The sequence below is a fragment of the Marmota flaviventris genome, chromosome 14 (genome assembly GCF_047511675.1).
Source record: "Marmota flaviventris isolate mMarFla1 chromosome 14, mMarFla1.hap1, whole genome shotgun sequence".
NCBI classification, from domain to species: domain Eukaryota; kingdom Metazoa; phylum Chordata; class Mammalia; order Rodentia; family Sciuridae; genus Marmota; species Marmota flaviventris.
The window spans coordinates 57973435-57998156 of record NC_092511.1 but is presented as its reverse complement, the minus strand read 5'-3'; the positions used below and the strand labels follow the sequence as shown (position 1 = coordinate 57998156).

Genomic DNA, 24722 nt, shown 5'->3' with positions numbered 1-24722 from the left:
AAGTTGTAGTATTTCAGATGATGACTGCTCATTCTGTACATCTACATTCTAAGTATAGTGCAACAGAAGTAAAACACAGGACGTAATAATATAGTGGTTTATTTCTTAAACATAATCATTACGTGGAGAAATTTTGAAGAGTAGAAATAGAATTTCAGAGAAAAGCATTCCAGTGTATTGTGGCTCTTAGAGTAGAGAAGAGCAGTGAGAATGCTGTCCACAATATATTTATCTAGTTCATGAAATTTTATTTATGGCTCACAAGCTCAAATGAGAGGTTTATTACAGATGGTTGTATTATAAGCCTAACCTTAAACATTCCAAGCAAATGCTTAAGGCCTATTTTTATGGTCTGAAAAAAGCCTGCAAATCAGTTAAAACTATGTATACATGAATACATACGGGAATATGTAAGTTTTTTAACACAATGAAGAGTATAGATATAGTATTTCCTATTTATAGAAACTAAAACAAAAGAACAGCCAAAGGGATCAAACTAAATCACAGTAAAATGAGTTGACAAGAAGTCCAGTATATTCTTTAGCATTTCTGTTTTCACTGCTGGTAATTTTTGCAGCCATACAGAACTAACTTGTAGAACCAGTTCTCCCAAGTGTGGTTCCTAGAACAATAGCATCACCTTAGAACTTAAATAAAAGTTTTTGTATCCCACTACAAATGTGTTGAATAACAAATCATACTTAATTCAGTTGGAGAACCACTGGAGTAGAGTTGTCTTCGTTCCACCCCTACATAATTTCTCCCAGTCTCTTCTGTTAAAAAAATAATAATTATAATCTCCTGGAATAGCAAAACCTGATAGTATTTTTGTTTTAATAAAATTATTCTTTAATGCTGTAGTTACATTAAAACTAGTGGGCCTGGAATAGCAGGCTTTAATAGTAATTTTTCTTCTAGAAAAAACTATTATTTTTAATACTGTAATTATACTGAATCTACCTAATACTCCTGCTAGAACCTATTTTGGTTTTGAGGAAGCAATTTCAGATGCCCTACTGGAATTTTAGTCAGTAGGTTTGATATGAAACATTTTAAATAGGTATTCTTACAAGAAAAAATATATCCCATTGTAAAACAAGTGTACAAATGATAAAAGTTAAACCATTTCATTAGTATTTACCAATATTTACAGTAGTCCTCCCTTACCTGTGGTTTCATTTTCCAATTTTTAGTTTACCCTTAGTCAACCACGGTCTGAGTGTACTAAATGGAAAATGACAGAAATAAGTTTAAAATAACATTTGTTATATTATTTTTTTATGATTATTGTTAATCTCCTAATGTGCCTAATTTATAAATTAAACTTTATATGTGTATAGATATATAGGAAAAGACTGTGTTTTGCTATGTATACTGTCTACAGTTTCAGGTATCCACTAGGAGTATTCCAACATAATTTCCCTCAGATGGGGGAGGGACTATCAAAGCATATAACAATGTTACATTCACTACAAATAGTCTTCATTAAAACCACAAAAGGAGAAAATAAATGCCTCTTAACATACTTGATAAGAATAAAATTAGAAAAAATATAACCCTTCAACAAATGATAAACTTAATTCCTGCCTCTATCAACTATATCTTGGCAGTTTTTTTCAGATATCAATATTCAGAGACATAGTAGGGAAGAAATAATGGTTAAGAGTCAGCATTTTCTCACATCATTTTGCTAAAGTAGCTACTGCCATAATCTGGCACTTAACCTGGTTTCAGTTATTAATGCATAAGCTTTATATGGGTTCTTTTCTACCAGTGACTATGACATTGATTCATGATCTCCATATAGCAGATGTAGAACTGATTCTCAAGTTTGGTTGTGTACAGGAAGCATTAAGCCCTACAGTTGATTCTAACGGGCAGTCAAAAGTTGAGAGCCACTGCCACTGAGATTTTAGCAACCAACTTTTCACCTCACATGCTACAGTAACTGATATATTTAACATTCCAAAACTATCTGAACTTGGTTAAGTTTAGTGTCATTCTAAATGTCCTTCTCTAATGCCAGCTGCTCTAGGTTTATAGAAGTTGCCTCTGCTGTTAGGCTGTCAGTGTTTCTTACTATTAAGATTAATTCTGAAGTTCTCATTGAGATTCCTTGCAATGGATCTGCTCTGATGTTTTGTGTTTCTTACTACTTTTAAGGCACTTTTTAAAAACCCTTTATAGACATTTTAATTCCCCCATCTGTGCTTCTCTAGTTGCACACTAGAAACTTTAAACTGACAAGGTGGTATCCTTAGTCCTCCTTTTAATGACAAGGTGGTATCCTCAATATTTTAACTCCTAATCTCTAGTTGTGAGGGCCTATCAGTAATTTTTAAAAGCTCCTCAAGTGAGAACATTAGAACACAGGTTGTGGTTCAGTGACAGAGTGTTTGCCTAGCATGCCATTTTTTTAATTTTAAGATTATACTCTCTATGACTTCTGAATTTTACCCCTAATAAAATCAAAACATAAACAATCAAAAGTCAAGGTTTTAGGCATTTACATCAAAAAGGCATATAAATTACTAAGACCCAACTTACAGAGTGATTTTATCTGACTAAAGATTTTATTCAGCTGTGAAGCTCAAATAAACTAGTACCCAACTAAGATGTCTAGTACCCAACTAGTACCCAACTAAGTTCTTCCTCAAGTACTCATCTTAAAACACTTTTGATCAAACTCCAGGGTCCCACCCCTGAACCTACTGAATTAGAATCTCAAAGAGAAGCTCTTGAGAACCCTTGTTTAACAAACTCCAGGTGATTCTTATACTCAGACGAGCTTGGGCAACACTGCCAATGGATATTGCAAGAAATTTTGGAGATGGATAAAGGCAAGAGTTATCCAAACCTTGTAATTTTCTTGGAACACAATAGGATTACTTTGTAAAATGATGAAAATGGCAAAATATCTGATTCAAAATCATTTCTGCTCAGATTTTGCTTTTTTCTTTTTTTTTTTTTTTGCCAGTGGTACTCATGGGGAACCAGGAGAGGAAAAACGAGAATGTTATTTCATAGCTCCGTTTTAAGTTTCTCATAGAGGCCATCTTGGTCAATCATGTCTGCGTTCCCATTCCAGCGGTGATAGGCAAGGAGTGCAGCATTATGGGCTGCAATGGCACTCATTTCCATGGCACTTGCTGCAAACTCTATACCATTGAGGTAATACAGCCGATCGTGGAGTATGATGGAGGGACATTTCTCCGGGGGCTTATAGTGAGGATATGCAAGCCAAGACTTCTTCACAGCATAATCATAGGACAAAAAGAGCTTAAAAATTTGCTGTTTAGTAAGAATTTCTGGGGAAAAGGTCTTCCAAACATATGTTCCATCTGTTGATGGTTGAGGACTGTCCTTTTCTCTTACAGAGGACACAATCCCAACGTTGTTAATAAACAGATCTGAACTATCAGTGGTCAAAACTGTAGACAGGCCAAACTGATCTTTGGCTCTAGAGCTAAATACAGTTGAATTCAATTCTCCCTTAACCAAAGTTGTCACTATATGTTGGTAATACTGATGAAATTCCTCAATTGGAGGATCAAAGTTGAGGAAAGTAATGTTGGACATTTTTTGATTCAATGGAGTGGCCACCAAGACGATGTCATAGAAGTCTGAGTGGGTCTCGGATCCACTTTGGTACACCACTTCATACATCTTTGTGGGATTTCCTAGAAAGAAAAAGGCAGCACACATTTCTTAGTGTTTCTAACATACTGTATTTTATACCATCTAAAAATAATTCTAAAACTTAAATAGTTTCTCTTTAATTCCAAGAAGTTAAAGAGTTTTAGCCCTTAAGCTAACTAAAGGTTCCTTGCAATTTTATTACATTGAGGACAATTTCCTATTCAGAATCTCAATAAATATAAAATATGGCATTTTTTACTCTTGATGAGATTGCTTTTTAAATCCAAAGAGTCATGCCATTGTATTTGAGAACATTTGGGAATATTTCTACATGGTATAACATAAACAATTTAAAATTCTATCTTTTTGAAACAATGAGAGATGCAAACGGAGTTTTTCTCACTGAACAACCATTTTCTGCAGGGATAATTAGAAATAAAAATTCAAACTCACCTGTCTGCTTGGTCCTTGTTTTCTCTATATACATTACTGAGCCAGATATAAGATTGCTTTTGGAAGCCTGGAGGAGCCGTGAGCAAACAAGTTTATTACCACCTTCTACTGCCCAAAGGCCAGAATCAGCAGCAGTCAGTGACACTGCCCCTGTTGTCAAAAGGGGGAAAAAAAAAATGTGTTTTCATTCTGACTTTGAAAGAAGCCCAATAACCACTCTCCCTTTCTAATTAAATGTTCTGTTCAGAATGTCTTCTGACACTGCCAAATGGCCCTTTGGGGCAAAATCTTACTCAGTTGAGAACCAATTAACTATTGGAAGCTAAGAACCTTCTCCTAAAAATACACACCTACAAATACATAATTTTGCTAACAATGTCTGAATTTGGGGGGTTTTTTGTTGTTGTTGTTTTGGTACTGGGAATTGAATCCAGTAGGCCTTAACCACTGAGCAACATCCCCAGTCTTTTTAATTTTGAGACAGGGTCTCGCTGAGTTGCTCAGGACTTCACTGAGTTGCTCAAGACCTCGCTAAGTTGCTGAGGATGGCTTTCAACTCGCAATTCTCTCAGCCTTTGGAGCCATTGGAATTATAGGGGTGCACCACCATGCCCAGCAATGTCTGCAATTTTGAGAAAGACAGCCTTCTCCAAACCATGGCCCAAAGTGAGGAACCATCCTAACACCATCAAGTTCTTTTATGAACAATCATGCAACACTTTTTCAAGGCCTGGCTTACCCACAAAGGCATTGATATCTGTGCTTTGACCATAATTGACCCTCATGACGGGAGCAATCATTTCATTGAGGAATTTCTCAGAGAAGCCTGCTTTCTGCAAAGTTTCATGAAGCGTTCGGTTAAGCAACCCAAGGAAGTCATCTCCTCCTACAGCATGGAGTAATTTTTCTACACTACTGAAGGCATAGTCATGAGACTGGTAGCGGTAGATCCTTGCAAAAAGAAGAAAAATACCATTAAGCACCAAAAAAGATGGGGGACAGGGATATATAAAGATAGAAAAGAACATCATAAAAGTCAAATTAACTTCCATGTTTCCTTCTGGTGAGTTTCTACCTATCCTCTGAGACACGGCTTAGCCATCACCTTCCCCAGCTCTCCCAGAAGCTTTTGGCCCTCCCGCATCCTCCACCTCTTCTGAAGTCCATTGTCCTTTGAACACACTCTTCTTTTTCTGCACTGGGATAACCTTATAAAGAAACGGGGCTGGGCATGCTAACACACACCTATAATCCCAGTGGCCTGGGAGGCTGAGGCAGGAGGATTGCAGGTTCAAAGTCAGCCTCAGCAACTTAGCGAGGCTATAAGCCCTAGTGAGACCCTGTCTCGAAATATAAAAAGGAATGGGGATGTGTCTCAGTGGTAAAGCACCCTTGGGTTCAATCTACCCAAGTCTTGCTTACTAAACAAAAGTCCAGATCATTTAACCTGACATCAAAAAAAGGAATTTCATGCAAGTGTGGTGGCCCACACTTGTAATCCCAGCTATTCAGAACACTGAGGCTGGAGAATCACACGTTCAGGCTGGCCTGGGCAACTCAGTGAGACCCTGTTTCAAAAATACAAAGGGCTAGGGATGAAGTTCAGTGGTATATCACCACTGGTTCCAATCCCTAGTACCTTAATTAATTAATTAATTAAAGAAAAAGTAGAAGCAAAAGGCTTTGTCTAAAGATGACATGCAAGTAGAAGGCTTAAAAGCACAACTTGACATTTCTGCCCTCAATCACTCACACATCCTCCACCTGTGCACTTCTGACCCATTCACTGATCTTAACTATCTCTGCATAGTCCCCTCAGGACTGTATAGGCTCTTCCCTCTCTGGACTTTCCATTCCAATCACAGAACAGCTACATCTCTTCCAGAGAGCTTGAGTCCTGCCTTCTCTGCAAAGTCTTGCCCAACTTCCCAGTCCACAGGAATGTCACCATCTCCAAAAGTCCATAAAATTTAATATCAATGCCACTCTCTCCCAGAAAATATCACCTGACATTTCTTTGCACTCCATGGTTTTATAAAGAACATTTACACAAATTAACACTTGTAGTAATTCAATGAATGGTTGTTCAGGTTTTGCAAGGGGTATAAAGACAAGAAAGACATGGCTCTTTTCCCTCAAGACAGGGCACACATACAGATAAATATATGAAATAAAGGAAGAAATAAGAGCCAAGGAAAGATACTTCTCAGTGAACATAAGAGGAAAGCTTTTATATAAAGTTTCTTCTCAAATAATAATAATAATAATAATGTTTTTAGAGAGTAAAGGGACAATATTATAAACTTTTTTTTTCTTTCAGTACTGGAGATTGAACCCAGGGGTACTCTACCAATAAGCCACATCCCCAAAGACTTACCAATATTTTTTGACACCAATCTCACTAAGTAGAGGAGGCTGGCCTCAAACTTTCTGACCCTCCACTCAGCCTTCCGAGTAGCTGGGATTAGAGATGTGCACCACTGTGCCTGGCTATATGCATTTCAGTTTTACCTACTAAGAATGTAGTGTACAGGGGCTGGGGATGTATCTCAGTGGTAGAGCACTTGCCTTGCATGCATGAGGCCCTAGGTTCAATCCTCAGCACCACATAAAAATAAATAAAAATAAAGGTATTGTGTCTATCTACAACTTAAAAAAAATTTAAAAAAAGAATGTAGTGTACAAAATGTAAAATAAGGTTTTATTAGAAAAAAATGTTTGGATTCAGTGCCAAAACAGAAATACTAAAACAACATCATCCAACCATATCATTTGAGTTTTAGTTTTAGGAGCTAGGAAAAACTAATATGAAAACACTGAATTCTTGGTAGAGCACATGACTAGCAAGTGCAAGGCCCTTGGTTTAAATCAAAAGAAAGAATGAAGGAAGGCAACAAACCCTGAGTTCTTCAGAAAAATAACCAACTGAATAGAACGTAAGATGAAGAGTAATCTTTGGCTAATAGCATGACAAAATAATAGCCAATTAAATAACCTATAAGTGGTGCTATTAGTCAATTAAATAATCTGCCAATGAACTTCACCCCCCCTCAATCAAGCCTCCTGAGATAAGTCCATCTGGAGGGTGAGACAAGACCTCAAATATGAACACTGAGAATTGTACCTATTATACAACAGTAGGTGCAACTAAAAAATCAGACATGTAAACAGCTGGTCATTTCTGCTGGTAAGATTGCTTATAGTCTTTTTTTTTCCCAAGTGACATTTTTATAACCCTTAATATTTACTAACTTATTCAGCCAACAAATATTTATGAACTTTGAGCCAGGCACTGTTCTAGGTGATGAAAATACAAAGGTCAACATAACATAGATAAAAAGAATCACTAACTTCAGGCAGTTTGTGTTATACTCGAGGAAACAGGTAATAAAATTCAAGAAATTAAAGTAAGTTATTTAATAGATAAGAGGATAAGTATTAAAGAGAAAAATAAATCAAAGAGAAAACGAATGCATGGGGCAAGCAAGGTTGTAATTGTAAATAAGATGGCCCAAGAAATAAGTCCAGCGGTCAGGGAAGTCTCACTGACAAGGCAACACCTGAACAAAGGTGAGGGAGGGCAGATGCAAGCCATGCAAACATCCGGGGGGTAAATATTCAGGTAGAAGTACAAGTAGTACAAAGGCCAATAACAGAACCTGGTTTCTTGAATAAACAGTGAGGCCAGTGCAGCTGAAGCACAATGACCCAGTAGGACAGGAAACATACATTCAGAAAAGGGGCAAAGGACTTGAAGCACTTCCAGAATGGTTAATGAGGATCTCTGAGAATCAGCTCCTCCATGAGAGCAATGAGTGAGGACACTGGAAAAAACTGTCAGCACTGGGCTGGGAATGTAGCTCAGTGGCAGAGCACTTGCCTAGCATGCATGAGGCCCTAAAATACAAAAATAAAATGTCAACATTTTCAAAGTCGACATTTCTTTTTCAGAACTCTGGAAATAAATCAAACCCTTACCTAACTATAGGGAGTATTTATTCAAGAAAAATGGCTATCTCAATAAAAACGATGAGCTCTGTAGAATTACAATTTGCCTATTCCCATTCCCCTCTTGTCAGCTCTGCAGTAACCTTAAAAAGCAGCCAACTTGCAACAACTATGAAACCACCAAGCTAGAAGCCACTGGAAAAGGCAGAAATGATTTGGAGCTCCTAAAAAAGCATAATCCCCAGAGAAATGTCACTCTTTGACCTATCTGGGAACTCAGGAAAAGCACTATCTTCAGGGCTTGTCTTTATTTGATCTGATTCAGACCTCACTCTGTACAAACCAGCTCCCATCCCAAACTATTTGTCAAAAAAAAAATCATTGGCAACTATTTAACATCACTGCCGCCTAAGGGTTGTGATACCATTTGGGGCTAATAAGAAGCTGACTAAAAAACTATAAAAAGATACTAGGGAATGAAAATGTTTCCAGGAATCTAGAAAGTCATGTGATTGTGCAAGGCTGTCTGTCCTGGGCCAAGGAAAGTCCTGAGACAGCTTCCATCTATCCGTCAAGTTTTACAGACTTTGAGGCTTAGAGTAAGCAGGAAATTAAGGCTAAAGTAGAGTTTTAAACTATATGCTGGAGCACTGAAAATATACACCAACATACATACTTAAGTGGCCTTATATGACAAAGAATACAGAACTGGTCCCAGAAAGTCAGTAAACAAACCAATAGTAGCAACAACAAGCAGTCTTGGGGTCCAAGAGAATCAACAGTTTCCAGAGCTGCCCACCATGCCCAGTCCAAAGTCTTTAAGTCAACTATTGTAAATATGTTCAAGTAACTAAAGGAAATCATGTCTAAAGAACAAAATCAAGTATGAGAATAACATCTCACTCACCAAATATAGAATCTCAACAAAGAGGAAAAAGTGATTTAAAAAAAAAAGAATCAAGCCAGGCACAGTGGCACACATCTGTAATCCCAGCGGCTTAGGAGGCTCAGGCAGGAGGATCACAAATTCAAAGCCAGCCTCAGCAATTTAGTTAGGCACTTAGCTAGACCTTGTCTCCATAAAATACAAAAAAAAAAAAAAAAAAAGGCTGGGGATATGGCTCAGTTATTAAACACCCTGGATTCAATCCCCAGTACCAAAAAAAAAAAAAAAAAAAAAAAATCTGGAGTTGAAAAGTATAGTACCTGAAATGAAAAACTCACCATAGGGACTAAACAACAGATTTAAAATGGTAGAAGAACCAGTACACTTGAAGACAGATCAACTGAAAGTATAGTTTAAGGAAATGAAAGAAAAAAAAAGTTTAAAAAAATAAGCAGCCACAAGACCTATGGGACAACATGAAGTTTACCAACATGCAAACACTGAGAATCCTAGAAGGAGAAAAGGAAAAGAAAGGGACATAAAATTATTCAAAAAAAATAAAGGCCCAGCCAGGCACAGTAGCGCACACCTCTAATCCCAGTACCTCAGGAGGCTGAAGCAGGAGGATCACAAGTTTAAGGCCAGCCTCAGCAACTTAGGCCCTTTCTCAAAATAATAAATAAAAAGGGTTGGGGGGATAGCTCAATGGTAAAGCACCCCTAGCTCAGTCCTTGTACCAAAATTAATTCCCAAAACTTCCCAAATTTGATGAAAAACATTAATCTGCATATCCAAGATGTTCAACAAACTCTACCCATAAAAGGGTCCTCAGTTAATCTTAACAACTGACTTCTCACTAGAAACCATGGAAGCCAAAGATAGTGGGATGATAGGCTGATATCCTTCAAAATGACAAAAAATTAGGGCATTCCCAAGTAAACAAAAAACAGAAAATTCAACACTAGCAGATCTGCCCAACTCTTGTAGGCTGACCAGGAGGCTGGAGGAAAGGGGGTTCCCATGAAACGGAGACACAGAATAACCCTGCCTGAGCCTGCAGTTCCTTCCCCTCCCAGCTTAGGGGCTAGGAGCATTTCAAAAGAACCAAACACCTCTCACTTATGTCCCTTCCTCAGTTACATGGCTACATCACTGACCACCCTCTTGAATGTAAAGGGAGAAATTTAGCTGCAGGCACCTCCCAATTCTACCTTGGAGTATTACTACCCAACCAGTGGCAAGCAGCCCAAGCAGGCGGAGGTAACACTTTTGTCCTGGTAGAGTGGGCTCTCTGGATGCCAGGTGGAGCACTGGTTCTGCTACCACTGCAATCAGAACCAGCCCACTCTCCTCAAGAAGTTCCGAGAAGCTAGTTGGAGGTTCACATTTTACCTGATTGCCTTCGTTGCTGGGATGGCCATCATTGTGGGTAAGCCCTGGTCTATGGCATGAGGAAAATTTGGGAGAGATATCCCATACAGAGCATCATCCCTTCTCAGTACTGGTACCACGGTTGAACTTTCCTTCTTCTGGTCACTGTTTTCAGCATTGCCTCTGACATCAACCAAAAGCTTGTTTGTTTCTTTGAGTGGAGGTGGGGACCAGGGATTGAACCCAGGGGCATTTAACCAATGAGACACATTTTTTATTTTGAGACATGATTTAAGTTGCTAGGTCCTAGCTAAATTGCAGGATCTGGCCCCAAACTTGTGATCCTCCAGGCTCAGCATCCCGAGCCTCTGGGATTACAGGTATACGCTATCACATCTGTCAAGCTTCTCCTGTTTTGCCAATTACCTGAGTGGGAACTCTCATCTTGGCTCTGCCTAACTCTTCAGACTATAATCAGCCAAGATGTTTAACTACGTGACATCTTCATGGTTTTGGCTATTGTTTTTTATCATCACGGGACTGGTCATCCCGCCCTTGTGGATGCTGCACTACACCCGGGTATACCCGCTGGAACCCTAGCCTGCCTTCCTTGATTACTTCTTCTTCATTGTCATGATGGAAGTGCAACAGATGCAGACACAGGGTCCCAGCCAATGGCGACCCCATCCGCAATCACAACCATCATAAGAATAACTGAACAAGTGTCCTAGCTGCCTCCCAGATTAATGTATAAAGCCAAGGAACTAGCCAATCTTGCCCATAGGGTCACTTCGTGCCCTAGAGAGATCTAAGGAGAAGGGGGAAAAAGACATCTCTGTGTCCTCCCTCCTGCTTTGTCAACCAGTCGCCTTTAAAACAAATTCTAACCAGGCTATCCCCAGGTAGAGAGGAGGCTGGTTATCTACTTTATTAGCTAATTTTATTTTCCTTGTTCTCTACGTTATCTTTTCTATTGCTTTCAGGACCCTTCCTCAGTTCTGGGAGTAGGGATTACAATTCACATTTCTTATTCTTGAAAATTTGGTCCTGTTTGCCTGTGACTCCCTCACTTCCAGATCTAGGTTGTGCCTTAATGTGGGTCTTATTCTGCCAAAATTGGACCAAGGCTCACTTTTCTAAGCTCCCTGACTTGGGTCAAAAACCAAAGCTAAATATGTACAATATGTCAAAATACACTCTACTGTCATATGTATCTAAAAAAGAATTTCGAAAAAAGAAAAAGTTAAACTGACTCTTATTCCCTCCTGAAAAAAAATGAACTAAACACAGGAGGGTACATAGGACCCTACCTCTGCCAATAAGTGGTGACGACACCAGGACTGCTCAGATGACTATGATGCTACTTCTCTGCCAGCTGTGCCACAGCCACTGGTCCAAGATCTTCCAGATTCCTCTCTCGGGCCTCTTCCCCTTCCTCTTCTCTTCAGCTAGGCTAGCTTATTTGGAGTACAACGGCAACTAGTCCTGATTTTTTACTTATTAAACATTTGGAGTTTTGGTTTTAAAGCCAGAATTACAGCTACCACTGGCACTTCAGGAGAGGACCATTTCAGACAAAAATATACTGCTAATTTTTTTAATATGTATATTAACAATTAATATATTAAAGAATAAGTAAAGTGTGGCAACAAGTTAAAAAAAAAAAGAGGCTGAGATAGAATATTAGGCAAAAGCTTGACTCCACATGAAGAAGACCACTAGTAAAGACATTTACAGAAGTAAATATAAAAGGCAGTTTGAAGGCATATTTGTTTGTAACTTTTATTCTCCTATTTCACTTAAAAGACAACTGCATAAAGCAATGATGATAAAACTGTGCTAATGTGATTATAATAAAGAAAGATAGAATTTGTATAACTACAAAAGGTGGGGGTTACAAAGCCATGATAGAGTGAGTTGATATTAAAATAATAAAGTTATTTTAATTAGTTTATTTTTAACAATCAAGGTTGTCCTAAAATATTGTTAGAGAATAATTCAAAAAATATATAACGAGCCAGACATGGTGGTATATGCCTGTAATCTCAGGGGCTCCGGAGGCTGAGGCAAGAGGATCTCAAGTTCAAAGCCAGCCTCAGCAACAGTGAGGCACTAAGCAACTCAGTGAGACCCTGTTTCTAAATAAAATACAAAATAGGGCTGGGGATGTGGCTCAGTAGTCTAGTGCCCCTGAAATCAATCCCTGGTGCCCAAAAAATAATAATAATAATTAAAATGGTACTCAAAAAAAAATCTATTTAAAGCAAAAGAAGGCACCAGGCACAGTGATGGACAGCTTTAATCCCAGCAGCTCAGGATTCAAAGTTCAGTCAGTGTACAACAAAAATAAATTAAAAATAAAGACAGAAAATCTAGACCTGTTGGGTCTTCTGTACCATGGTACAAATTTTGGCTGTGACTCTATGAAATAGAGAGCACTGAAGGTTTCTGAGTGAGGAGTAGTATGGAGAATCTTTAGCTAGTATCCTGAAAAGAAGAATGGCACAAGGATACAGCAAGGAGATGTTCAAGAGGTATATTAGTTTCCCTGTTATAATAAACTCGATGGCTTAAAATAACACAAAGGCATGATAGACAAGAACTCCGCTAAACTACATCCCAAGCCCTTCACTACTATGCATAACTGGCACATGCTGGCTGAATACCAACGTTCTCTTCAACTGTTGTTGTTGCTGCTCTTTGTTTGTTTGGCACCACAGATTGAACCCAAGGACACTTATCACTGGGCCACCTCCCCAGCCCTTTTTATTTTTTACTTTGAGACAGGGTCTCACTAAGTTGCTGAGGCTGGCATCAAACTTGCAATTCTCCTGCCTCAGCCTCTAGTGTTGCTGGGATTACAGGTGTGTACCACCATGCACAGCTCTCCAACTGTTTTACAGAGTATGAAAAAACCATCAAAACAAAACTTACATGATACTGATTCACACAAAGAAAGAGATGTATGATGAACATAAAGATCAGTGTATACAAACAAATGTCAAGGATGGGGGCCATCCTATCCAGTAGTTATATAAGCCCACAGACTAGTGCATTCAAGGAGTGACCCCTATCATTTCCTGTCTTTGCCCTGAAGAAACTGTCTCTTTTCTACTTACTTAAATAAATCCTACTCTTTTTTTGGGGGGGCGGGGTGAGGGGTACTGGGGATTAAACTCAGGGGCATTCAACCACTGAGCCACATCCCCAGCCCTATTTTGTATTTTATTTAAAGACAGGGTCTCACTGAGCTCCCTTTTGCTATAGCTGACTTTGAACTTGAGATCTTCTTGCCTCGGCCTCTGGAGCTGCTGGGAATACAGGTATGTGCTGCAGTTCCCAGATAAATCCTACTCTTCTATGCTTTAAAAAAAAAAAAAAAAAGATGGGAGCCATCAGATATTTGACAAAGGCACCAAAAATATATCTTGGAGAAAAGATAGCCTTTTTATAAGGCTGGGAAAGATGCTAGAAAAACTGGATAGCTATATGTAGAAAAATGAAATTAGACCCCCTTCTCTCTCACCCTGCACAAAATTCATATCTAAATGGATCAAAGACTGAGGAATTAGATCAGAAACTTTACAACTGCTAGAAGAAAACAGGGTCAACACTTCATTACATAAATATAGGCACCAACTACCTTAACAAGACCCCTAAAGCATCAGAAATAAAAATCAAAACTCAATAAGTGAGATGTCATCAAACTAAAAAGGTGCACAGCAAAGAAAACAATTAAGGGCATAAAGAGAGAACTTACAGAATGGGAGAAAATCTGGACCAGCTACTCCTCCAAGAAGGAGGAGTATTTGTATATCCAGAATACACAAAGAACTTAAAAAACTTAACAAAAAGAATTGAATAACCCAATCAATCAATAAAAGAACTAAAGAGAAACTTCTCAAAAGAAGAAACACAAATGGCTGATATACGACAAAATGTTCAACATCTCTACCAACCAGGGAAACGCAAATCAAAATTACCTAAGAAGAGCATGGTGGCACACACCTGTAATCCCAGTGGCTCAGGAGGCTAAAACAGGAGGATTGTGAGTTCAAAGCCAGCCTCAGCAAAAGCAAGATGCTAAGCAACTCAGTGAAACCGTGTCTCTCAATAACATACAAAATAGTGCTGGGAATATAACTCAGTGGTCAAGTGCCCTTGAGTTTAATCCCCAGTACAAAAAAAAAAAAAAAAAAAAAAAACCTACACTAAGATTTCATCTGACTTCCATCAAAATGGCAATGATCAAAAATAGGAACAAGAGGGACTGGAATTGTAGCTCAGTGGAAGAGCACTTGCCTAGCATGTGTGAGGCACTGGGTTCAATTCTCAGCACCACATACAAATAAATAAATCAAAGTCCATTAACAACTAAAAAATATTTTTTAAAAATAGGAAAAAGAATAAATTATGGCAAGGTTGTAAGGAGAAAGGAACACTTGGACATTGTTGGTGGGACCACAGACTAGTACAACCACTCTGGAAAGCAGAATGGAGATTCCTCAATAAACTAGGGATAGAACCACCATATGACCAAGCCATCCACTCTTTGGTATTTTCCCAAAAGATCTAAAATCAGCATACTACAGTGATACAGCCACATCAATGTTTATGGCAACCAATTCACAATAGCTAAATTATGGAATCAGCCCAGATGTTGTCAATAGATGAGTGGATTAAGAAACTGTGGAGTGTGTGTGTGTGTGTGTGTGTGTGTGTAGAATGGAATATTGCTCACCATAAAAATGAATGAAATTATGGCATTTGCTGGTGGAAATGAAGGGATAGAAATGAAGACTATTATGCTAAATGAAATAAGCCAAACTCAGGAACTCAAAAGTTGAATGTTTTCTCTCATATACAGAAGCTACAGTAAAATATAGGGAAGGGGAAGGGAAGGACAAGATAATATAAAGAACCAATCAAATATAAATTAATAGATAAGCAAAAGGAAGTCAAGTAGAGTAGAGAAAGGAGAGTAAGAGGGGGAAGGAGGACAGGAGGAAAAAGGAGGGAATCATGAACTGAAATTGATTTCTAGGCATGTATGAGTTTGTCAGAAGGAACCTACTACTATGTATAACTATAAAGCTCTAATTAAAAAAAAAAATTAAGATGGAGGAAGTGCAGCAATACCATAAAGTCCGAGAATCCTTTTTCTATTTTTTTTCTTTGGTGGAGTAGGGGTACTTGGATTGAACTGAGGGGTGTTTAACTACTGTGCTACATCCTCAGTCCTTTTTATTTTTTTCTTTTGAGACAAGGTCTCACTAAGTTGCTGTGGTTGGCCTTAAACTTGAGATTCTCCTGCCTCAGCCTCCAAAATTGCTGAGATGGGAATTCTTTTTTTTTTTTTTTTTTGGTATTGGGGATTGAACCCAGGGGTGCTTAACCACAGAGCTACATCTCCAGCCCTTTTTATTTTGAGACAGGGTTTTACTAAATTGCTGAAGCTGGTCTTGAACTTGGCAATCCTCTTGCCTTGGCCTCCCGAGTCACTGGGATTACAGGCATGCACCACCGCACCCAGCTGAGATAGGAATTCTTTTCAAAATCCAAAACAGTACAATCTAGGAGCTATAGAAGCTCAGTAGTAGAATAATTGCCTGACATACTCAAAGCCCTGGGTTTGATCCCTAGCACTTGAAGAATCAGAGAGAGAGGAAGGAAATAAAGAAAAGACTAAGAAAGAGTCACCTGCATTCTTGCTACCCAAGAATACTGTCATTTAATACTGACATTTAAATTCTTAGGGCACAAGCCTGATACTCTACTTCAGACTGTTGGTTCACTGAAATATCATATCACTATTAAAACTCATTCAAGGGGCCAGAAATATAGCTCAATCTGCCTAGCATATGCAAGGCCCTGAATTCAATCCCTGGGAGGGAGAGAGGGAGGGAAGGAAGGAAGGAAGGAAGGAAGGCAGGCAGGCAGGCAGAAAGAAAGAAAGAAAGGGAATGAATGAAAAGAGAAAAAAAAAAAAAAAAAAACTTCATTTAAGCTTAAATGAGTTTTCTTATAGCTTTTCAATCATCTACACACCAGCACAGTGCTGACACTAAGACTCTAATTCAGACTACCTGGTAACTCAGCTCCACCACTTACCAGGTGGGTGAACTTGTACACTTAAAACCTCTGGATGCCTCCACCTTCTATATTTATAGAAAGAAGCCAATAATAGTACCTACCTGAGAAAGTTGCCATAAGAATTCAAACAGTTGATTTTTATAGAGCACCTAAGAGTGACAACACTAAAGAAGCATTTGTGAAGTACATTTCAGAAGCAAATAACAAACTACAACTTCAATTCCCAATAGGATCAATGCATGTTTTCTACAAAACAGTGTGCCTAAGAATCTTACAAACGGGGCTTGCAGTTAGATATAGGACTGTTCCTAAAAGTCTTAAATCAGATGGAAAGGGGAGAAAAATTACCTCATGAACTTGTCCAACACATCTTCAACCCACATGTGCATTCGGAGTGACTGAAATCCATAGCGCCAAACTAGTTTAATCATGTTCATTATAAACCAGCTGCTCTCCTCAAACACCAGAGTCTGTCCATCATACACCCCCAGTAGGCCACCCGAAGCCTGAACAGTGGAGAGACCTGCAAAAATACAGAAAGGGCAGCTAAGTCAGTGGTTTCCTGGCTGATCAAATGAAAGAAAACAATCCAGAGGATGTCCCAGGAACACTGTGAATTTGGGGCTTTCGTCAATTCTCAGGAGATACATTAAAGGAGCTCTATTCAGAAGAGCATGATACACTAACACTCGCTGCACTGTCCAAAAGCAGATTCCCTAAAGGATGGGTCAGAAGATCATGCAGATGTATCTTCATTAGACTGGCTGTTCTTAGTCACAGAGACAGAAGCACAGGAAGCACCCACAGGGGAGGCACAAGGTAACCAAAGAGAAGAGGCATTCCCATTCCAATTTGAATCTTCTTTTGCAAAACTGGATTTTTCAGGTAAGTGGAAGGAGGCCAAAATTTCACAATATTTCCTAAAGAAAGTGCCTGCAGAGGCCTGCCAGACTTCCTCCACAACCTGTCCAGCACCTCTGCTTGGCAAGGCAGCAGTGAAATATCCTGAGCAGTGAGCACATGTCAGCACCCATAGCTGTGTGAATGACCTTAAGCCAGGCACTCCAAGCCACTGGGTCTCATTTCCTCAGCTGTAACATGAGTACTCTAAGGTCTCTGCTAGCTCAAAACATTCTCTGATTCTTGGCACAAACTGAGAGGTTTAAGAATTGACAACAGCAGCTGGGCAGGGTGGCACATGCCTGTAATCCCAATAGCTGGAGAGGCTGAGGCAGGAGGATCGCATGTTCAAAGCCAGCCTCAGCAAAAAAGCGAGACACTAAGCAACTCAGTGAGACCCTCTCTAAATAAAATACAAAATGCGGAGGGGAAATGGCTCAATGATCAAGTGCCCCTGAGTTCAATACCCAGTAACTACCCCCATCCAAAAAAAAGAATTGACAACAACAGCCATCTTCTCAACCGCATGGCTGTAATTCCAGATAACAGAAGATACAGATAACTAGTCTCCCATTACAGGAGAATGACTCCTAAAACAGCACCAACTGCTATCTGGACAGTAAGGGAAACTATTTCACCAACTTCTTTGTAAATGACAATAAACAAGGCAGAAAAGTTTCAGTTCTCCCTATGATAAAAATATCCAGGGTTGGTCATACTGAATTCTGCTTAGCTCTAAGACCAAAATTACATACCCAGGTCTTTGACAAAACGCTTCATGTGCAGATTTAAAGGATGTATGACAGAACCTCCTGCCTCATATTCTTGCCCTTCCACAGTCAGGGTGGCTAAACGGCCCCCCACCTCTTCTCTTTCAAACAGGTCAATCTTCACATCTTTCCCAAATTTCTGCCGCAGATAATAGGCTGATGAAGTGCCACCAATTCCAGCTCCAATAATTGCTATGAGAGGAAAGAAAGAAGTTTTTTTGTTTTTTCTTTTTTTCTTACCAGTGTGGGTTTTGTTTTGCCTTCAAAAGGTCACAAGCTAATAACAGAGGTTATGCAAGGCTACTGTCAACAATTTAGGGAAGCCTGAAGGGGAAGGTTCTGTTGAAAGAACTCCCAGAATGTGGACAGAGGCTGCTCCCAGTCAAATGCAGATTAAGTTACAAACTGACATCAATTCAATTCTTTTCCAGATGCCCAAAGATTCTCACAGGTCTGTGGAGGCACCAGTGGGCCTGCAAGCCCCTTTTCCGTGTCCCAACTCATGGATGCATTTTAAATAAAGGGGCCGCCATTTTTGCCTAGCTTTGTTCTTTGTCTCAAGGGTAGACTCAGTGTAGACAGGTTAAGGATTCGGAATAACAGAGCTTTAATTGGTGGATAAAGGGACCAGAAGTAAAAAACCAAGACGACTGAAACGAGAAACAGAATAGATTATTTCGGCAGCTGCAGCAACCCTAGGCAAAGAAACTGAGCAATCCCAGGGCCTCAGAGCAGGCCGACCTCAGCAAAGTGGAGAGGGGAAGAGGGGGTTTCAGCCTAACAAGGGAAGCAGACAGGGTCAGCTTGTTTGCACTGCTCCCTGTGCTGTGTCTGGGCGAGCCTGAAATCTGCTTGGCAAGAGCAGCCAGGCGTTCCAGGACCGGTCAAAAGACTGGCCTCCCGAAAGGGCAGCATAAAGGAAGGCAGAAATAAGGAGCCTATCCTCCCCAGAGCCCCAGGCCTCCAAGACTAGGGCTGCAGGGACGCTTGGTCCCCATCACAGCCCATGCTTCAAGTGGGCATCTCTCCAAGCCCAGGAAGCGCAATCCGTCTTTAGGAAGACGGAAAGCTGACCACAAGTGTGAATCGGTCAAGGAGCGACCTGCCCGCCCTGCCTGAATCCTGGCTTTCGGACCTGGGCGCACTACGCTCCAGAGCCCTCCCGCGCCGCCCCCTTCTGGCCTACCGATCTTCTCCGGTGGAGCCCGCAGCTCGGCGCTACCGAGGCACCCCCAGCTGCACAGCAGCAGCCACAGCCACAGCAGCGACAAGCCGAGCTCCCCGGCGACGTGCCCCATGGCCTTCCCCAGCGCAGCAACCGGCCTCCAGTTCCCCGCAGTCCCCACGCCGCGGCGCGTCTGCGCGCTCACTCGCCCCGCCCCTAGACTTCCAGGCCCTCCGAGCCCCGCCCAGGCTCGGCGCAGGCCCGCCCGGCTCCTCCCCGGCCACGCCCCTGACAGGCCACGCCCCTGCCCAGTCCCTCGCTTCCCAAATCCACCCCAACTCCCTATCCTAGGCCACTCAGTCGTCCCCCAAGCGCGCTACGCTTCTCGGAAACCCACCCTCCTTCAGAAAAGATCCAAGGCAAGGTTAGAAGCTTGCCCCATCTGTTCTCCCTCCCGATAAAACACCTTTCTTCGCTAGTGCGCTCTCTCGTCCCCTGGATCACACCATCACAGAGAACGCACACAGCTGTCAGAAACTGGCCAGGGGGGCAACAAATGCTTATTGAATGATCATTTTATTCCAGGGCCTCATGAGACAAATGGGTAAATGGTACTGGGTGAAAAGAAAAATAAGACTGGCGATGGGGCAGTGCAAGGTGGAGGTAGCACAATATAGTGACAGAAATGAATAAAAGTAGTGTATCTGTAAAAGACCAGAATGTGCATCTCAAAATATGCCTCTTTGGCATAAAGATTATTTAAAACTGAAGGCAACTGTAAAAATGTAGGTACAAGAAAAGCTCTCTGTCCCACCAAAATTGCCTAAAAGTAGGACACAAATTTTCAAACACAAAGGTGTCTCTTCTTCCCTCTCTACCTGGAAGGATAAGAGTTACTTTCTGAAGACAAATTTAGATCTTTAAAAAAATATATAGGAAACCATTAGTCTGGACAGAGTTCCTGCAATAGGTCCAATAAACCAAACCAAACCAAATGGAGTCACTCATGCTAAAGTTCCTTGCCACCAAGCTGAAACTATGTTATCTGACCGGACTTCCAAGAAATCAGGAGAGATATAACACAGCTAAATTTTCAAACAGGCTGGTTATAGCAGACAAGAGAAAGAAGTTCTCTTTGCTTTAATCTTTCAAAGAGAAGTAACTTTGAAATTACTAATATGCTTTTTGTCCTCTGTTTCTGCTTTCCTCAGCCCTTTTCTGTCTATAAAGCCAACCTCCTCTGCTCAGCTCATTGGATATTCATTCTATTTTACAGAATGAGGCATTTCCCAACTCTAGAATCACAAATAAAAGCCAATGAAAGGGGCTGGGATTGTGGCTCAGAGTGAGAGCGCTCGCCTCGCACGTGTGAGGCACTGGGTTAGATCTTCAGCACCATTTAGAAATAAAGGTATACTTTTAAAAAGCCAATGGAAACCTTTAAATTTGTCATAATTTTGTCTTTTGGCAGGCTTTAATCAGCCATGACCAGAGGAATCTATATCTAACTTTATCCAAGAGCTTTTCTCTACCATTTATTTGCCTTCCCACAATTTGCTGCCCCTAGAGACTCAAAAATCCTTTTCCTTGTCTTGTCATTTCTTTAAAAATGTACTGTTCTTAGGGGCTGGGGGTTGTGGCTCAGTGGTGGAGCACTTGCCTGTCATGTGAGAGGCACTGGGTTTGATCCTCAGCACCATATAAAATAAATAAATAAATAAGGGTATTGTGTCCATCTACAATTAAAAAATACTTTTTAGAAAAATTTACTGTTCTTCACTGAAGATGCTATAAACCTGAATTCAGAGTCACCTCTTAGATATTTACTCATTTCTCTGGGTATCTTCTACATATACATGTGGTAAACATTTTGTTTATTCTTCTCTTGTTAATCTGTCTTTTGTTACAGGGATCTGTACCAACCAAGGAGAAGGACACCAATCAGAAGGATAGAGGAAAAATTATTTTTTTCTTCTCCTACATACTGATGTTGTTAACACAAGAAGACCAGGATGAACGCAAACTTCACAGATCAGATCAGCACTTTATTCAGGAACAAAGTTTAACACAGGAACAGGGGATGCAGGGATAAAATGATGCCGTGGTGGGACCCACTTTCCTAGTGGAAAATGAGCCCCTGAAATAGGAAGGGACTGGACTTATATAGGTTATCCTGAGAGGTGGTCTAGTGAGCATACCAGTTTTCTTGGGCACCCAGGAATTTGGGGTTTGTTCTATAAGTGAAGGGGTCAGTTTGAGTGCTGAGAAATTTGAGCTCTTGGATCAGGGGTCTGTGCTCCACATCTGGAGAGGATTTACTCCAAGGAAGGTCAGTGCCCCTGAGAGGCTATCACCTCAGTGTGAGGAGACACCTCTTTCCTGCCTGCAATTAGCATCAGAGAAGCATTTGTCTTGGGAAATGAAAGCTGTCAACGCATGGCTTTCTTTTTACTCCCTTTTTCTCAGGCCACATTATTTGGGGGATTCTTCATTTTCCATCTATTAGATGCCATTCAGTAGAACACTATGCATTCATTAATAAGAATGTCTGGTCTATAACTATTTTCCCGATACTATTAGTTCAGGAAAACCGGTGGCTGAGTGATGGTTATAAAATGAGCCCATTTCTATTATTACAATACTTTTACCCAAAGAAACAAACTAACTGACAACTATAAGAGCATAAAGATGGGTTGGGATTGTGGCTCAGTGATAGAACACTTACCTAGAATGCATGAGGCACTGGGTTCCATCCTTGGTGCCACATAAAAATAAAAACAAATAAAATAAAGGTATTGTGTCCATCTACAACTAAAAAAATGAACAAAAAGAATGGACTGGATGGGAGGAATCTGAGTTGGATACAAAGAAAAGTTGAGCTTAGCTTAGACACAGAGTAGAAAATTCAGAGCAAAAAGCATTTATCCATTAAACAAATGTTGTGTTCCATTCTAAATGGTCTAGATATTTTTGAAAATCAGACTCTTTAAAAGCTAAAAGCTTGGGGTTGGAGTTGTAGCTCAGTGGTAGAACGCTTGCCTCGTACGTGTGAGGCACTGTGCTCAATTCCCAGTACCACATATAAATAAGCAAATAAAAGGTCCATCAACAAGTAAAAAGAGGGGGCTGGGGATATAGCTCAGTTGGTAGAGTGCTTGTCTCGTATGCACAAGACCCTGGGTTCAATCCCCAGTACCACAAAAAAAAAAAAAAAAATTCCTCTAATGAAGTTGATATCCCAGTGGGAATGTGGGGGTAGTAATTAGAGTAAATAAGTAAATAGGTAAAAGATCTAATATAGAGACTAGGGTGAGAGGAATGGGAAATGGGTTGCAGTTTTAAAGGGAAATGGGCTGCAGTTTTAAATAGGATGGTCAGGGTTAGCCTCATTGAGTAGGTAGCACTTTAGCAAAAATTTGTAGGATATAAGAGAAGATAAGAGATGCCTTGCAGATTTGAGGGTCAACAAGGAGGCTAGGCTGGAGAAGTCCCTGGGGCTAAGTAAGGGAAATAAGTATAGTGCCCAGGGTTAAGCAACAGATTCCAGTTCTTCAAACAATGGTCCAAGCCTAACAGGATTGACTACCATAGCAACTCATCTAGTCAAAGAAGCCAACAAGGAGTATTTGCTGGGTAGTACTGCAGAAGAAAAATCAACAGTGGCTGGAGTACAGGGTCATGGAGTAGATAGACACCCCCAGTTAAGAGGATATCCACACTCTGTTGAAGGATCTGAATTTGTATCTTGAAGATAAAGTCTACCTTACAGGATATAACTTTAACTTAGCAGATATTCTACTGTACTATGGACTTCATCGCTTTATAGTTGACCTGACAGCTCAAGAAAAGGAGAAACATCTCAATGTGTCTCGCTGGTTTTGTCACATTTAGCATTACCCAGGCGTCAGGCAACATCTGTCTAGTGTTGTCTTCATCAAGAACAGACTATACACTAACTCCCACTAGAAGGCACCATGCCACACACGGCGTGATTAAAATGTTTTAAATGGAAAGTGCATCTGGACCATAGTACTAATGTAAATTGATATGCTGTCATTGTTTATTTGTTGGTAGAATTTTTGAAGTGTAAAACTGTGTCTGAATGTTTTTATTTGTTCTTTAGTTGAAGTTTTGCAAATTTTGATGTAAAAAAATTCAACTGCTGTCCCCTCAAAAATCAAGTGAAATCAAGTTATAAATTACCTGGTTTTTAAAAGATTAAATTTATTTTAATAAAAGTTGCAAATCAGTGGCTTAGTCTTTAATACAAAAAGGCAGTACTTTCAATGGTTGATGTACTTGGCTATTTATTAACCTCTCTTTCATATTTTAAAATTCTTTTTCCTATGGATATTTACCATACTTTGTTTATTAAAAACTGTGATAACTTATCCCAAGGATTGAGAAAGGGAAGACAGATGTATTTGATTTAAATATTTATGTGAGCTAGTAAACGTGGCTGAAAAACTCAAAAAAAAAAAAAAAAAAAAAAAACAAGGAGGCTAATGGAATAGAATAAGGAGGACAGGGTGGAGGTGTTAATGGAAGAGATATAGGTATTAAGGAAATAAACACATATTTAAGAACATAACAATATCAAGATTTTTCAATATCATTTTTACTACATCTTTTTTTTTTTTAGAATTTTAATATTTATTTATTTTCTTAGTTTTCGGTGGACACAACATCTTTATTTGTATGTGGTGCTGAGGATCGAAGCTGGGCCAGACGCATGCCAGGCGAGTGTGCTACCGCTGGAGCCACATCCCCAGCCCTTTTCACTACATCTTGATATTACAAAGAAAGAAACTAAACCGTCTTTTACTTTCCATTTTCAAAATTATATTATTCCTATAATACTTCAGGGCATTAAATACAATATGCCCTCAATAAATGTTTATTAGTTAATTAGAACTGGCCATGTAATTGACTGTGGCCCAAGGGTTGTATTTGGAAACTGATCTCTGATACTGAAACCTTGTGAAAGAATTGACTGAATGGGCATTAGATTTAATTTTGCAAATTAGAAAATTTGCAAAATGGGAGGCAGAAGGCTTTTTCATTCTGCACCCTTGCCCTTTCAAAATAATACTTATTTTTTTAATATTTATTTATTTATTTATTTTAAAGTTGTAGTTGGACACAATATCTTTATTTATTTATTTTTATGTGGTATTGGAGTTTGAACCCAGGGCCTCGCCTGTGCTAGGCAAGCGCTCTACCACTGAGCCACAACCCCAGCCCCCAAAATAATATTTATTAAGGAAATTCCAAAAGGTTAAAAAAAAAAAAGAATCATGGGGGAAAATGTTACCACATACCTAAAGGAAAACTATAAGGTAATGTAACATTTAGTAGATGAACACAATACCTTTATTTTATTTTTATGTGGTGCTGAGGATTGAACCCAATGCTTCACACGTGCTAGGTAAGTGCTCTGCTAACCTAGCTACCACCCCAACCCGGTAAGGTAACATTTAGTCAAAGGAATGTTGTC

At 39.8% G+C, this 24722-nt stretch overlaps 1 protein-coding gene and 2 pseudogenes across 1 annotated transcript; 2 read left to right on the top strand and 1 right to left on the bottom strand.

Annotated features, from left to right (window-relative positions):
* Window positions 1-83: 83 nt before the first annotated feature.
* Window positions 84-19413, bottom strand: Pcyox1 (prenylcysteine oxidase 1). Its single transcript, XM_027934498.2, has 6 exons — window positions 19247-19413; window positions 18046-18252; window positions 16739-16913; window positions 4832-5043; window positions 4093-4242; window positions 84-3680 (listed from the first exon to the last, which is right to left on the bottom strand). Exons 1-6 carry the CDS (start codon window positions 19356-19358, stop codon window positions 3022-3024), a joined length of 1515 nt encoding a protein of 504 aa, XP_027790299.2. The 5' UTR covers window positions 19359-19413; the 3' UTR covers window positions 84-3021.
* Window positions 10067-11005, top strand: LOC114091951 (ceramide synthase 2-like; annotated as a pseudogene).
* LOC114091969 (eukaryotic translation elongation factor 1 epsilon-1 pseudogene) lies at window positions 19357-23191 on the top strand (annotated as a pseudogene).
* The last annotated feature ends 1531 nt before the right edge of the window (window positions 23192-24722 follow it).